The sequence below is a fragment of the Branchiostoma lanceolatum genome, chromosome 15 (genome assembly GCF_035083965.1).
Source record: "Branchiostoma lanceolatum isolate klBraLanc5 chromosome 15, klBraLanc5.hap2, whole genome shotgun sequence".
Classification (NCBI taxonomy): domain Eukaryota; kingdom Metazoa; phylum Chordata; class Leptocardii; order Amphioxiformes; family Branchiostomatidae; genus Branchiostoma; species Branchiostoma lanceolatum.
In genome coordinates this window covers 3,078,824-3,094,997 of record NC_089736.1, presented here as the reverse complement: position 1 = coordinate 3,094,997, position 16,174 = coordinate 3,078,824, and the positions used below count along the sequence as shown (strand labels likewise).

Genomic DNA, 16,174 nt, shown 5'->3' with positions numbered 1-16,174 from the left:
AAATATACCCGGCAATGACCTCGGTGTACGTGGAGACCCGACAGAGCTGTCAACGGAAGTAACACAAGCCGGTGGCGACGTGATCAGGGCAGCGTAAGAACCAGGCGTGGGGAACTATCGCGTGATCTGATGCGTGCTGATCGATATGATGTCAGTTCTGGTCATTGGTAATAGGAATAGTACGATAGGCGCTATCCCTTATTTGATTAAAAAAATTGAAGGTCTGATGGTGTGGATGATGCCAGTTCTGGTCCTGGGTCATAGGAATAGAACAAAACGTTTCACTATTTTTGTTTGAAAAAATGAAACATGTAATTTCCCGTCTGATAGATTAGATTTTCCACATTTAACTATTTTCATCTAAGCTGATCTACTGTTTGACTTGATATTGTTATTTGATACCTAGACGAACACACACTGACACAGTATTTATGTTATTTATCTGCATTGTTAGTTAGTTATGTACGGTTTGCACTTATTCATTGTTTTAGTCGACTTTTTCTTGCCATTACGATCAATGTCAAGCTATTCTATCCCGCCCCCCCCCCCCCCCCCCAGGAATCATTGATAACCGCCAGTAGGCGACACATGTATATACTGGCGAAATAAGTACATAAAATGAAGTAAACTGATTCTATCAACAGCTAATAGAAGACAAGATACTTCTGATATGGACACCCTGGTTTTAGGATAGAGAAATGTTTTGAGTCTTTTCTTCGGGCCTTTGTGATGTTCGTCGTAAACCGTTATCATGCTATTCATCTTCAGTACATGGTAAAGCCGTTGATACGCAAAAACGCTTTCGATAACAAATTCCAAGCTTTAACTTCGCCTGTGGAATAGGCAAATGTCCCAAAACCTTTTCACTTTATGATCTAACAACAAATCATGAGACAACATCAAATGGAAGATGTACTCTAACTTCCATAAAACGTACCAATGGCCAACAAAAGCTTGAAAGCATACGGTCCGAAGATTCCCATCATGTTTTTTGCTTTTGTTGCATTGGTAATGGAAAGTGTGTGACATCTAACTTCATTCTGGTAAATTTCTCGTTTTGGGCAGAACCAAATTCAAATTCTTTTCTAGATCAAGCTTTAAACGGTTGAACCTTGGTGGATGAACCCTAGTTTGAGTATGAAGCCCATCAGCTTTTGTGCAATCAAGTCTAGACGCCGCATACTGTTAGAAAGACAGAATGCGGTTTCAAGAATCAAAGCTAAATCGCATTACAAGTGAAATGGCCATCTACTAGTATATATTTCCAACAATACCAACAGAATTACGTTTTCATGTATCTATAGTGAGTTGATGATCAAGAGCCTTGAACCGGCACGATAAACCTGCTATAAATAATTAACATTCATCCCTACATGACACGCAGCACGCACCTGTTCCAAAACAATCTGGATTACATCATATCGTTCTTTATTAGTCAGGACTTTGTTATGACGTGTCACTGCAGGCGTATGCATGACGTAAGCGCTACGATGATGACGTCAACAGCTAAGTTTAAGAGAAACATTGCAGCTATTTCATCAGCATTCTGATCTATGTAGTATAAAGCTAGCTAAGCGTAGATACAGCGGGGACTACCATATAGAAGTCAAGTGTCTACAATTTGCTTGAAAATTATCTTTGTTGGTAGAAACTGAAGCAAAGTTGAACTGTGATTTCAAATACGAAATTTGTACTTGACAAAGATTGGAGTTAGACAGTCGGAATTCCAAGTCTTGCATTGGAAATTACACTTAAACTTTGCATCAGGTGTATCTAACATGCAGTAGAAGTACGAGCACTTTAATAATTAGAATTAGGGTGTAACCTTGTATAATTTCTTCGCTGACGGTAGATTAAACTTTTATCTTCAGGCTCAAAGCCCAGAATGCCTTGATCAAACATAGAATCATCCATTCACATCAGAAGGCAAATAGGTCGGTCTGCAAACAGGCTCAACTGACGAGACTGAGTGTTAGGTGGAATTATGATGTTAATCCTTCCGGTCGCCTAGATCCATACTCTTCGTGGCCGTCTCTATCACCGCTCTCATGTCACCATCAGTTAACCGTTATTGACATTGCAGTAACTGTTAGTTTACTAAAATGAGTCGATTTATTGTACAGTACTTTAAAATGATAGAAATATCGTGAAGGCATTGAAACATACGGGACAGTTAACGTCTAGGGAGATGGAAAGAATCTTGGGCACCAAATCAAAACCGACCTTCTGTCATCTGCAATGGCTGTCAAGGGATTATGAGCTCTTACTCCAGTGACATGTAGGATCTGAACTACGGCTTAAATGGGCTTTCATCGTAATCGGGCAATCTGACACGTCAGATCAGATAACTGTATGTGGCATTGGAACTGTGCGCCTGTGTGTGTAGCATAGCCAGTTCCCAATCACCAAGATATGGTAACCTTCCATCCCAATTTCTCCACGTTTTCAGACGAAAAGAAAACTACTCTCCTCTTAACATCACAAAACCCACACATTACAGAAAAAGTGGGATCATTCGTCTTCCACTGTCTCGGAAAAAGAAGCCGAACCCAATAAGTTAGAACTTAGTGTCAGTAGTTAAGACTAGAGTAGTCGTATGTTGTATTGTTCATCATTATCTGTTCGTCCACTCTGTGTTACGTGTACATATACATATACTTGAAATTAGCCTACGGGCAGGAATTTGCAATAAACTCTGTTTTGCTAATTAATGATATCCACGTAACAAAGTCAGAACTTGTGACCCTAACACCGCTTCAAAGTTACGGGTTACAAGAGCAGGACTGAATGAGCATCCCTAAGTCAGAAACATCATGATGGAGACCAGCTCAATTGCTCCAGCAGATCTTCAGATTTGTTACGGTCCTTTCACAGCAACATGCATTACGAAAGGATGAGCCAGTCTCATCACGTCAAGCTTCTGAATTCCTATAGAGAAGACAGTGAACTGGTCATTGTACCTGTGGCAAAGAGCGAGGGGAATTTCCGCGGTACAATTAACTTGTGAACATTATTCACAAATTAATATATTCACAAGTTAATTGTACCGCAGAAATTCCCCTCGAATATTGTACATATTCAAAATAATGTGCATTCTGTATGTACATTCCGTCTTTCTTCTCTGTAACTACCATTGGAAGAATAGCTCTTGAGTGAGCTAAACTGGATTGAGATCACGTTCACTGTAAGGTCTTGAATACAGTATATCTGCTGATCTTTAAAAATTACCAGTAGGTGGATAGCTTAAGATTAAGATACCGTTGGGCACGTGTACATTTTGTACAATCAATGACTTAGATCCCTAGGCCTAAAGGATAGTTGCTGTCTCTAGACTACCCTAACATTATCAAAAATCGCATCTCAAGATATATCTCTACGTTTCTACTTCAAACAAAGTTTTACAATAATCCCAAGATTGATAGTTAAGGATTGGTACTTTGCTACTTACATTAGATTATCGCCTTTAACCAAATAAGTTTTCAAAAATCAATAGCTTCGAACTTCCAGATGTGAATGTGCCGAGGGCACACAACTTCCACTATTCGTCTCACATCTTGAAAGAGCTCGTTGAAGCGTAGCTCTGCTAAAAGGGTTCGGTGAAAAATTACCCGGCTTAAAAGCTCTTTGTCGTTCGTACGTAAAAGGGTCGACTAGAAGCACATTCTTTGATAGCCCGAAGAAATCTTTATGACATCTGAAACAAGGTACAAACTCTTATCCAATTCATATAAAATTCAATGTCCGTAATCATTGCACTTGCTTCATGTAAACACGTCACACGTCCGTGCTACGTATTTCAAGTTGATGCGCTCCATCCTTTCAAAACCAAGTCATCATAAGCATGCTAAGTATGTATCAAAAGATTGCATAGCGGCCGCAAGAAAAAAACATTTTTTTTCAAGATTTAGCGCATCTTCTATACACCGAGCGTACGTCCTGCAAAATTCATAATCTTTAATGATCGATGAAGTTCAGTCTGGCCAAATCTTATCCTCATGTTGCATCTGGCTGGCAGATAGATGCAAGGAGCCATCCGATGTAGATTGAAGCAAGCAGTGAAACTCCCTGGTAAGAGACATTGACAGTTGATGCCATTAGAGAAAATAAATGTTGATGTTTGGAGTAGTCTTATTGTCTGTATTCAAATGGCAGCGGTTATGGTAAAGCAGACAGGTTTAGAACAGGCAATGCGTCTCAGCAGAATTCAGACCTAATTTCTCGCATGTTTCATTTCAGAGCAACTGCTTTGAATGCAAAATGTTACTCTATCGTTGATGACAAATATGCCATGAAGAAAAATTGACAAAAGGTTTTCAAGCAGTTTCTCGCGCTGCTGGTGATGTAATACATCCTTCGAATGCCAAACCGGTTCGAATAGCAGAGCATTGAACTTCAATACTGTGTGTGTCCCCGGGACTTTACGTGGACAGACGCGCAGTTCGTACAGGTAAAAGACACCTTCCCGACTGGACAGGTCTGATAAGACACAGGGCTCAAAATTCATTTTTGGAAATAGGTGCATTGGTGCACCCAACCCAAAAAATAGGTGCACAGAAAAAAAAAATTGGGTGCACCATATAAGATAAAGTTGAATGTCAGCAAAACAGGTTTGACGCTACTGCCTCTCTTTAGAACTTCAATACGTAATTCTATCCAGATTTCAACCAAGCAATAAATCAAATAAAGTACAACAAAATGTTATACACTGTATTGCTTTTTCTGATACTTACATTTCCAAAACATTCTGTAAGCTAGTGTACAAGAGAACCGTTACCCTGGTATAAAGTACAAAAATATCTAGGTGCACTGGTGCACCCACAGTCAAAAATTAGGTTCACAGCTCCAATTTTGGGTGCACACAGGTGCACATGCACCCACTATTTCGAGCCCTGAGACACCAATGTACTTATCAAACTAGGAATAAACGCTGTGACCCTTGGTAATCTTCAACACCGAAGGGCAAACAACAACAGCAACAACATGCATGCATCAGTCAAAAGCGGGAATTTACATTATGCTCCCATGGCGAAGGCCTAGCCAAAATGACCTCGTTTGTAAACACTGGAACCTGAAATGCTTGATGACGTCGTTGATGAGGCAGCTTAGTTATCCTCCAGAGCCTGTAAAAACACGTACATTTGGAACAACAACACACTGGACCCCCCCCCCCCCCAACACAAACATTTTTTCCTCACTTCTAAACGTTTGCCATTGGTTAGACTATGTCGAACATATCTTAGCAAACCAATAGCAAGGGAACAACAAAATAAAATGTCTATGTATCAGTCGCCTGCCCTTTTAGGAGCCCGTTATGACAATTTTCTCTGTCTTTTCTTCCAACTTGGTTGGCAAAACCAAGCAAACAACGGTAGGTGCATGGTTCCCACAATGCACCCCGCGGGTCCCGCACAGGGCGTTGTGGGAAAAGAATATCCGCTTCCGGTTTCGATCGCACACACCAGCTGATCGCTAGTCGACGTTGTTTACCGAAGATTACCTTGGCTTTGTCCGCTTTTGAAAGCTATCCTCGACGATTAAGGTATTCTTATAGGAATTCCGAGCAACGCTCTGCCCTTCTGTGTTACATTTTTTAGCGATTTCTCGATATATTTCGCAAGAATGTCTCCGTGCAAGAGCAGACGACAAAAGTGGGGAGGGGGGCGCGTTCGATAGAAGTGCGTTCCAGTTCTCGAACTGTACCGTTATTCGTGGAATCTGGTCGTGTATTTTAAATAACAAGACATTCAAGGGACGAGTAGCTTTGTCTTGTCCATCGTGGCTTCTTCCAGGCGTTTTAAGAGCTTCAAAACGGTTTGCATCTCTTTATAACATTGTGTTTTTAGAGCGTTGTCTGCAAAACACTTGTTGTTGTGTATTTTCGTCCCACAAATATGAGGCCCCAAATATGAGGTACAGCTACACGCTGATCTGCAATAATTTTAGTACTTTGCCACTAAAGACAGCGTAAGTGGAATTAGTTATAAGGTTCTATTACTGAATATTTCAGCTTTTGGTAGAAGTAAAAGTGAGATCAACTGCGATTGTTGTATGTTCAATGCTGATTTGGCAACATTTGACATTCTAATGTAGTGCAATGTGTAGAAAGACAACTTTGTATCATTAACTTTCAGTTGTTAGATATTTGTTTGTATTTTCGTTCTTGGATATTAGATTTTGTTCTTTTTGAATTCCTACAGACATCATGGCCGCTAAAGAAAGCTCTGAGACCTTTCGTGGTCCACTACAGAAGAGAAGAAAAGCCAGGTTCCTCCAAACCATGCAGCCTGTCCTGTCAAGACTGCTCCAGGATGGCAGTCTCACTGATGTGGAGGTCAGAGTGGGGACAGAGACAGTACAGGCACACTCTGTTGTCTTAGCTGCCGTCAGCAATGTTTTCTACAACAAACTATCAGCAAAAACCAAGAGTGGAGGGAAGATGACATCGCTTGATGTTACAGAACGTGTGTCAAAACAGGAATTGGATATCTTCATGAATTATGTCTATAATACTGACCACAGTACAACCAATATTGAGACTATTTGCAAGAAACTCACTGCCAAGTTTGACCCGGAAGAAGTCCCTTCATCTAAGATGTTGCAGGAAGTCTTGTACCCAAACTTCTACATCTTCCAGACATTTCAGAGGTTCTGTGATGTAGCAGTCTGCTTGGAAGGAAAGACGTTTTATTCTCATCGTGCCGTACTTGCTTGTTGTTGCCCATACTTTTATTCCTTCTTTACCTGTGGACTGCAGGACAGCCAAGATGACATGATCAACCTTCAAGGGATTTCTTCAGACAGTTTTGCAAAGATTTTACACTTTATTTACACAACAGAGCTTGAGCTAAGTCTAGAGACTGTACAAGATGTTATGGTGTCTGCCAACTTTCTGCAAGTGCCAGAAGTGTTAGATATGTGTGCCGAGTTCCTGTATTGTGAGGCGAACTTGGAGAATTGTGCAGACATCTTGGGACTGTGCGAAGATTTCAACCGGCAGGACCTGAGACTGAAGATACTAGAATATGTCCAAGACTGTAGAGTTGAAGATGTGGAGAGTTTGGGACTGACATCTCAGGATTTAGGTAGGTAGGTAGGTAAGTAGTAAGGTATGAATCTGATGAACATACTTTTAGATAAATTATAATGTTATAGAAAAGTTTTTAAAGTTAAAGATTCTAAGTTATGACTATTGGGAGTACAATCATATTTTTGTCACAACTACATATTTGTAGAAATTCAGTTGATACAATATAACTATAAGTAGCCACATGTTTAAGCATATGCAAGGCCATTCTTTAAAGGCTTGGCGAAACATGATCAATTGTTTCATGATATATACTATCAGAGAAAATAAATACTTTGTGATTGCTACAGCCAGTACAGGTACTGTTTGTTTGTACTGTAGACTGTCTACATAAGTTTCTTGCCCTGCAAGTATGTGTATATCTATTCTTGGCTCACAACCATGTTTTACTTCATTTGCACAGCCCTGTTGAAGACCCTCCCTGCGAGAAGACTGGTCGCTGCTGCCTATGATTTCTTCCTGTACACCGAGGAGACCAGGACATGGACCATGATCACCTCCCTTCCTGAAGGACCCAGGAGCCAGGAGGCCTTCGAGTCTGCCAGCCTGGGCAGCTGTGTGTATGTGGTAGGAGGGAAACAGTACCAGCCTTACACTGTAGGTCCTGCTTTATCTAAAGCACAGGTGTACGATCTCAAGTCAAACACCTGGCGAGACATCGCATCCTTACACCAAGAGAGAAAGTACCACTACATGGTTGGTTCGAATGGCTGGGTGTATGCTATGGGAGGGATGGACTCGAAGTCACAGTGTCTCCACTCAGTTGAGAGATACAATCCTACGGGTGACTACTGGGAATTTGTTGACTACTTACCGCTGGATTTCACCGTGTATTCTGTTACCACATGTATGGGATATGTCTTTGTTATGGGCGCGACAACAGAAAGTCAACACAAGCTGTTATACTACGATTCTGAATGTGACACATGGGTGGACTTTGGGTTGAAGATCCCGGAAAGTTATGAGATCCCGGTTACGATCGTAGGTTACCGTGAGCGTATGTATTTTTTTGTTGGATATGGGGCTGATATGATGATGTTGAATATACGGACCGGCCGGTGGACTCATATCAGCTCGTGTACGCCGTGTGTGTGTATAGCGGGTGGTACGAGATACGGTGCCCATGGTAACGTACTGTTCCATATTGACAGGAGTATGACGTTAGGTTATGACGTGCAGGAGGAAAGGTGGAACAGGTTTGGGAAGTTTCCCAAAATGGGATCGTTCCAACTCCATTCAGTGTTGAAGGGGTGATATGTGTGTCTTTAAAGTCTGCAATATGCTGCATAGTTAAAGCACAAAATGTAGGAGTGTTAGTTTATGTTAAATATTGAGGTAAAGATTTATACTTTACTATAATCGATATCTAGTTACACTTTAAACTTACTGACTGGAAAAAGTGGAACAAAAGACCTAAGCAATTGTGCCTGTAATTGAAATTGAAAAAGCATGATGAAATAGAATGATTAATATGACACTGCTTATGGTAGCATAAAAAAAGATAAGCACAGATTTAGAATACAGATTTTCTAATTTTTTGCCAAAGATAATTGTTTGTGATAGTGTTTTGTGAGATGTCTCTACCCTTTTAGTTTGGTGTTTGCATCTTAATCTTGTGTAATGCTCACAGATGTTACAGTAATGTTGACATAACAGTACCTACCGAGCATTAGTAAAGTGTACTGTGTATTGTTTGTCCTTTGCATTTGCATAATCATGGGAGTTTGTAAAGATATCAAGCAGGCTGGAGACAGGCATAACAGGTCACATGGACTTTTTACACCCAGAAAAACATGGAAATTTGGCAAAAATAAGTAATTATTCATAACTTTAACACTGGATTATCTGCAACCATGCACTCCTTCCTACTTTCTCTATTCACTTTCTATTTCATGTGAAAAATCTAATAATACGCTAAATGTAGTGATTTGAAGTATCTTGAATTATCATAGAAATGTTCTCCTTCTCCGAAATTCAAACAAAACAGTCTTAGTCAACTGAGTTGTTTCCAAAAGTTCCTTTTATTTCTCTTAACTTCCAGGATCTTGGTCATTGTCAGATAAGAAGAAATAAAGGACTAGTTCGTCTTGTTTGGATGTGCAGAAATGGTGTGAGATACACTTACTAGTGGTTATTAGCATAACGCCGATCATACTTACTCTGAACTGCAAACGTGCGGTGTGTACTCCTTCCAAATTCAAACTAAACAGTCTAAGTCAACTGAATTGTTTCCCAAAGTTTCTTTTTTTTCTCTTAACTTTCAGGATCTAAGTCAGATGAAAAGAAGTAAAAGACAATTACATCTGATATGCAGAAATGGTGTAAAATACACTTGGTTATTATCATAGTAAAGGTTGAACTTACTCTTATCTGCAAATGTTTAATACCGGTGCTGGCATGTCAAAGTGCTTCCTTTATTAACTAACTTCAGTTTCTTAGGTCATAGCTGAATAGAATGGAGGGTCACATTTAGCTTCCCTCTTGGGAATGTATTGTAGTACAGAGTGAAAACTAAGAGACAAATCTTTTCTTTGTCTTTTTCCTCTCATGACATTAGAGCCAGGAACAACTCTGGTTACCAACGAAGTACCGTGTAGGTCCTCCTTCAAATGTCATTATGATGTTTTTGGTCTGTTAATTGAAAGAACTCCAATTTTCAGTTGTGTTGCAATTCTTGAGCACTCTCCTTGAACATTTACTCTTCCCCCCTCTCCTAGTTAACTCCCTTTTCAAGCAGTCTTCATCTTTTCATGAAGTGGTGTTTGGATTACTGTCTTTCATGTTTTCCAGATCTACACTTGAATGTGCACAGATCCATACCAGTCCTGTGCTTTCCTCTTCATGGTAGACTAGGTCTTCATGCAGGACTACAATAAAGGACTAATATCAGATGTGCAGAAATGGTGCGCATGTAAGATACACTTACTGTCGTAACATCATAACGCCGATCATGCTTACTTTCAACTGCAAACGTTGAATACCAGTACTGGTATGTCAAAGTGCTTCCTTTAGAAACTAACTTCTGTAAGGTCATAACTCAATAGAATGGAGGGTGACTTTTATCTTTCCTCCCGGGACGTTATTGCAGTACATAGTGAAACCTAAGAGACAAATCTTTTCTTTTCTTCGTCTTTTTCTTCTCATAATATTAGAGTCAGTAATGACTCTGGTTAACAGCTACCCGAGATCCTCCCTCAAATGTCCAATAACGTTTTCAGTCTGCTAATTGAAAGAACTCCTATTTTCAGTTGTGTTTCAATTCCTCTGCACTCTCCTTGAACTTTTATTCTTCCTCCCTCTCCTAGGTTGACCCCCTTCTATTTCTCTTAACTTCCAGGATCTTGGTCATTGTCAGATGAAAAGAACTAAAGGACTAGTATGTCTTGTTTGGATGTGCAGAAACGGTGTAAGATACACTCGGTTAGAATCCTATCACATTTACTCTCTACTGCAAACGTTGAATACCGGCACTGGTTGACCCTCTCCTAGGTTAACCCCCTACTCTAGCGTTCTTTCTCTTTTCATGAAGTGGTGTTTGGACCACTGTCTTTCATGTTTTTCTCATTCTACAGTTGAATGTACACATGCAGATACATAGAGTTTCCTCTTCATGGTAGACTAGAATGTTCATGCAGGACTCTACGGTCAACTAAATTTTCTTTTGAAAACTGAAATAATCCTCAATAAACTTCCTGTATTTTCCAATTTTGGTCATTGTCAAGTGAAAAGAAGTGTCTATGATTTAGTAGATAGTGTTGTGGTGTGCAGAAATGGTGTAAGATACACATAATAGTCTGCTTCTTATCTGCTTGCTTACATACTGAGTCACTCTGCAAAATAAGTATGCTGAAATGTATCCTTAACTTATAAAGTAATGTTGTCTTATCTCCTCAAAAATCATTGTAAAGTCTTTTCATGAAGTGGTGCTTGGACCACTCTGCCTCTTGTGTTTTTCGTCATCTGTGTTTGTATATGCACAGCTTCATCCATGTGCTTTCATCACAATGCAAGACAAGAAGTTCATGCAGGACTGTCTTTAAGTAATCTTCAATATCAACCTATTAGTAATAGAAACTAAAATTCCAAAAAATGTCCTTAACTCATTTTAAGTAATGTTGTCTTTCCTCCTCAAATATCATTGTTATGTACAATACTTTGTATGCCAAAAAGCAATTACTCAAACTCGCTTGTCCAATTTGCTTTCTATTGGACTATCTAAAAAATTTGTCTTCTCCTTATTTGCATATCAATTCATAGTTCGTGGTTATAAACCTGCTGTTCAACTGATCTTGCTCACAGTCACTGACGAAAAGTAGTGGATGCTACTTGAAACGTCTGACCGTTTCCAAAATCATATCCAGTTGTTTGAGTAATTGCTTTTTGGCGTATCTTATTACCTGGATGTCTAATCTTCATCGACGTAATACTTTGTATGAATCAAGAGAAAATCTTTTCATTAGGTGGTATAGAACCACTCTGCCTTTCAAGCTTTTTGGCACATTTGTTGATATGTGCTGACATCTTCATCCCACTGCTTTTGTCATCATACTAGACTAGGTGTTCGTGCAGCTGTTGCCATCTGACTGTCAATTTAACTAGATTTTCTTTGGAAAATTGAAGTAATCCTCAATATTATCAACCTTCCTGACAGGCGTCTTCCAGAAATTTGGTCACTATCAGGTGAAAAGTGAACCTGAAAATAATGTCTTTGTGATGTGCAGAAATGGTGTAAGGTACAAGTTGCGTGTTTGCTTTCTGCCTGCAATATTGCATGCTAGTATTTTCAGCCTCTCATCTGCAAACTATGAGTACAGGAAGTAGAATTCCGAAGTGTATCCTTAACTTAAGCAATGTTGTTTTTTCTCCGCAAATATTATTGTTATGCAGTGGTGTTTGGACCACTGTCTTTCGAGCCTTTTGGAATCTCAGTTTGTATGTGCACAGATAAGGACCTGTACTTTGATCATCATATATACTAGAAGTTCACGAGGACTATCTATTCAAGTAAATTTTCTTTGAAAAATTGAAGTAATCCTCAATACTAACCTTCCTGACAGACATTTTCCAGAATTTTTGTCATTGTCATTTGAAAAGAAGTCAACCTGAAAGTAATATCATAATGTCTTTGTGATTTGCAGAAATAGTGTAAGATACACTGCGTGCGTGCATATAACCTCCTCGGTGTGTGCCATCTGCTGCATTATTGCATATTTACATACTGAGCCTCTCATCTGCAAACTATGAGTACAGGAACTAGAATTCCGAAGTGTATCCTTAACTTAGTAATGTTGTCTATCTTGTCCTCAAATATTATTGTTATGTACTACAATGTATGAACTTAAAGAAAGTCTTTTCATGAAGTGCAGGTGTTTGAACCACTTAGTCTACACTTCCTGTCTTCCATGTGCATTTGTGCGCACAGATCCATTCCTCTGCTTACTGGTCATGTTAGAGGAGTTTATGCAGATCTTTTCTTCAAACTTGAAATAAACTTTATTTCTACTTGACATACCTCTTGGCTGCAGATCTGCTTTGCTAAATAATCACCTATAAGTTCAGGTCTAGCTCAGGGTCATCAAGTATTGTGTCAAGATACTGTTCTGTACAGTTTTGTGCAGGCTATCCTGCTTTCTACATGTTGTGTTGAAAATTCTCTCAACTGTACCATATAAATTACCTCTTAATTCCTAGGTGTCATCAGATTATTATTATACTATTCTGTATTATAGTTTTTTGTAGGAAAGGTCTAAGAAATACAATGTAGATAGCACTTAAACACTCAGGTATAAGAGAATTCTCTTTAATCTATGGAAGCTTTGTGCTTTTGAGTTTCATGCTTTGACTTCACTGGCTTTGCAAAACCACCTGGTCAACTGTTTATCTATGTGTATGTCTGTGTGCGGCTTTTGCTTTTATTGAACTCCAGGATTGCTATATTGCACATATACATGTGTATGATGACTTCTTTTTTTTATCATTAGTCTAAGGGATTAAATATGTAATAAGTTGACAAAGTGCATTTCTTTCAACAAGATTTTTTCTATATATCTGTGACAGTTTTCTACTAGACAGGTCCTTGGAAGTAAAATCACTTTCTCGACTGACAATTTGTTGAGACATTGTCTCTATTCCTGTTGAAAACGTAACTGACCTGTCAACAAAGTCCAGGTCTAGCTTGGTCACCAAATATCGTGTCGAGATACTAAATTTTCTGTATAGTTTTCAGCAAGCAGGTCTTTGTCTTTCCCAACAGGAACCATTCGGAGCCCTAGGTTTGTTCATATTTGGTTGCTTGGTAGGTCTGACAGACAATGTTGTTAGGAAATTCTCAATTCTAATGAAGCTTCATGCTTTTAGGTTTTTGTGTGTTATCTCTATGATGCTGACAACTTACAGGCCCTAATATATAGGCCTAAAGGCGTAGGGGTGAGAAGAAGGTGAGAATACTTTGCAAAAATACTTAAATTTTCTGTGGACATCTCTGTACGTTTGTGTGCGTCTTTTACTTATATTGAACACAAAGATTGCTCTATACTCATGCAACACGAGAAAGACGTTATTTCTTTTTATCATTGGTCTAATAAGGTACATGTATCACGAGAGTCGACAAGGCTTCTTTTGTACGTATGTCACAATATTGTTCTGTTATGATAGTTTTCTGAGGGACAGGTCCATGAAAGTACAATTACTTTCTGAGTAGTTGAGACCGTGTGTGAACTTAGCGTTTTGGTATATAAAAAAGTATGTTAGTTCTATGGAAGCTTCATGCTTCTAGGATCCGTCCTTTGACTTCCCTGGCCTTGCAAAAATGCTGGTCTTCTGCAGACCTAAGATACGTCTGTATGCATCTTTTACTTTTATTGACTCAGAGGTAAAGGATTGCTATACTGCACATCTATGACTTTTCTTCTTCTTCAGATTGATCTTAGGTACATTGTTCATATCATAATTAAACCGTTCATATCTGGTTTGTTGGTAGGTACGATAGAAAATGTTGTGAGGAAAATTCTCTCAATTCTATGAAAGCTTCATACTTTTAGTTTTTTTCTTTTGACTCTGATGCGGACAATTTACAGGCCATTTGGCCTAAAGGCATATGCTTAGGGCGAGGAGAATGTGAGAAGACTCCACTGGCTTTGCAAAAATACTTTTCTGAGGACATCTCTGTACGTTTGTGTGCATCTTTTACCTTTATTGAGCACAAAGATTGCTCTAAACTCATACAACATGTGAAAGATGATATCTTCTTTTTATCATTAGTCTAAGGCATGTATGATGATCAATTTTTCAACAAGGTTTCTATTGTGTGTATGTCACAATGTTGTTCTGTTATGATAGTTTTCTGAGGGACAGGTCCATGGATTTCGAAGTACAATTACTTTCTGGGTATTTGAGATCGTGTGTGTACTTAGCATTTAGGTATTAAAAAAAAGTATCTTAGTTAGTTCTATGGAAGCTTCATTCTTCGAGGTTCTATCCTTTCACTTCCCTTAGCTAGCTTTGCAAAAATGCTGGTCTTCAGCAGACGTGAGTTACGTTTGTGTGCATCTTTTACTTTCATTGACTCAGAGGTAGGTAAAGGATTGCTATAGGACCAACTATAACTTTTCTTCTTCCTCCGATTAATTCAAGGTACAATGTACACATTTATGAGTTTAGCTAGTTCAGGTCTAGCTCAGGGTCATCAAATGTTGTTTCAGGATACAGTTCTGTATAGTTATCTGCAGGCAGGTCTCTGCTTTCTCAAGGAAACCATACGTAGCACTACTTTCTATTTTCTTCCCATTTAACGAACTATGGCTAGTGCAAACACGGCTATGGTAAGTCAACTTTACCTCAATCTACCTCAAAAGGTTGCAAAACTTCTTTTAAAGGAAAAAATGTTAGAGTTTGAATGTGATATCATTTTCAGTGATGCAAAGTGTTATTCTGGTCACAGACGTCTTCTAAAAACCCCACACTTGATAATCATTGATTATCTTTGTTACTATTCTGTCTTCTGAAGACTTGAAAGAGTGAAAGTGAATTTTTTCCATCTTAAAGTTTCTAAGTTTCTTTCTGGAGTGAAAAGTTACCAAATTTTGTTCAGCTTTTCTGAAGCTTAAGCTTGAATTTTTCATGCGTACACAGCAAATGTTTACCTCTTAGACATGCAATATTTAGCATCTATAGACGCCTTACAAAAGTGAAATACCTTTGAAAACAGTATTTTATACCAGACTCGTAAAATCTTCATTTATTTTGCTCTCCTCTCATTAGTAACAACTCTGTTTTGTTGGAATGCTGTTCAGCACCAAGGACTAGCCCGTTTAGCTGCTCATGACCTAATATATAGATGAGAAAATTTGTTGAAGGCAAACAAACACTGTCTTTTCTCCTTCGCATCCATGTCAATTCAATTGCATACTGTTACATTCAAGACATGGTCTTTCTCCCTCTAGAAACTCTTGTTGTTTTCAATGATGTTAATGAAATCTCTCTTGCTGTATGGATCTACTGGGTCTGTGTTTAGTGGTTTGTTTCTGACTCCTCTGGTGGTTAAAATGAGGTCTTTGTTTTCTAGCAAATTGTCATGTACTTTAGATGAATGTACATTAATGTTGGTATGTCTTCCTTGAAAATAAACTCAGCATGAAAAATTCTGCTGTACAGGTTGGAAGTTTACGGAAATCAGCATGAAATTTTGTTCACTACTATGGATTGTTCAGCCCATTATTTAAGTATGCAAGTGCCAAGATAGAAAGAAATGTATTTCAGACGTAGTAATACTTGTAAGATCATATCGCATTCTCTCTTTGAAGTTTGTGTGTTCTGACTCTGAATTTTTTGTTGGAATGTTGTTCAGCACCAAGGACTAGTCTATTTACCTACCTGCTCATGACATAATGTCAAGATGAGGAATTGTGTTAAAGGCAAGCAAACACTCTTCAGTAACTTCTTCTTCTTTCAATCAATCTGACTGCATACGGTTACTTTCAAGACATGGTCTTTCTCCCTCTATAAACTCTTGTTGATTCCAATGACTTTAATGAAATCTCTCTTGTTGTATGGATCTACTGAGCCTGTGTTTTCTGGTTTGTTCCTTGCTCC

At 38.8% G+C, this 16,174-nt stretch overlaps 1 protein-coding gene across 2 annotated transcripts; it reads left to right on the top strand.

The window, feature by feature from the left end:
- Positions 1–5,426: 5,426 nt before the first annotated feature.
- On the top strand, positions 5,427–8,352 carry LOC136421024 (kelch repeat and BTB domain-containing protein 13-like). Of its 2 annotated transcripts, none has more exons than XM_066408169.1 (3): positions 5,427–5,539; positions 6,198–7,082; positions 7,488–8,352. In XM_066408169.1, the coding sequence occupies exons 2-3, from the start codon at positions 6,203–6,205 to the stop codon at positions 8,336–8,338; spliced, it is 1,731 nt and encodes a 576-aa protein (XP_066264266.1). In that variant the 5' UTR covers positions 5,427–5,539; positions 6,198–6,202; the 3' UTR covers positions 8,339–8,352. The 2 variants fall into 2 exon arrangements, with proteins under 2 accessions (XP_066264266.1, XP_066264267.1); XM_066408170.1 differs by lacking the exon at positions 5,427–5,539 and adding an exon at positions 5,548–5,811.
- Positions 8,353–16,174: the final 7,822 nt, after the last annotated feature.

Coding starts and splice junctions, on each gene's coding strand:
- LOC136421024 (XM_066408169.1), top strand. CDS start 6,203: ATGGCCGCTAAAGAAAGCTCTGAGACCTTTCGTGGTCCACTACAGAAG. Junction 7,083..7,487: donor ACTGACATCTCAGGATTTAG/GTAGGTAGGTAG, acceptor TCATTTGCACAG/CCCTGTTGAAGACCCTCCCT.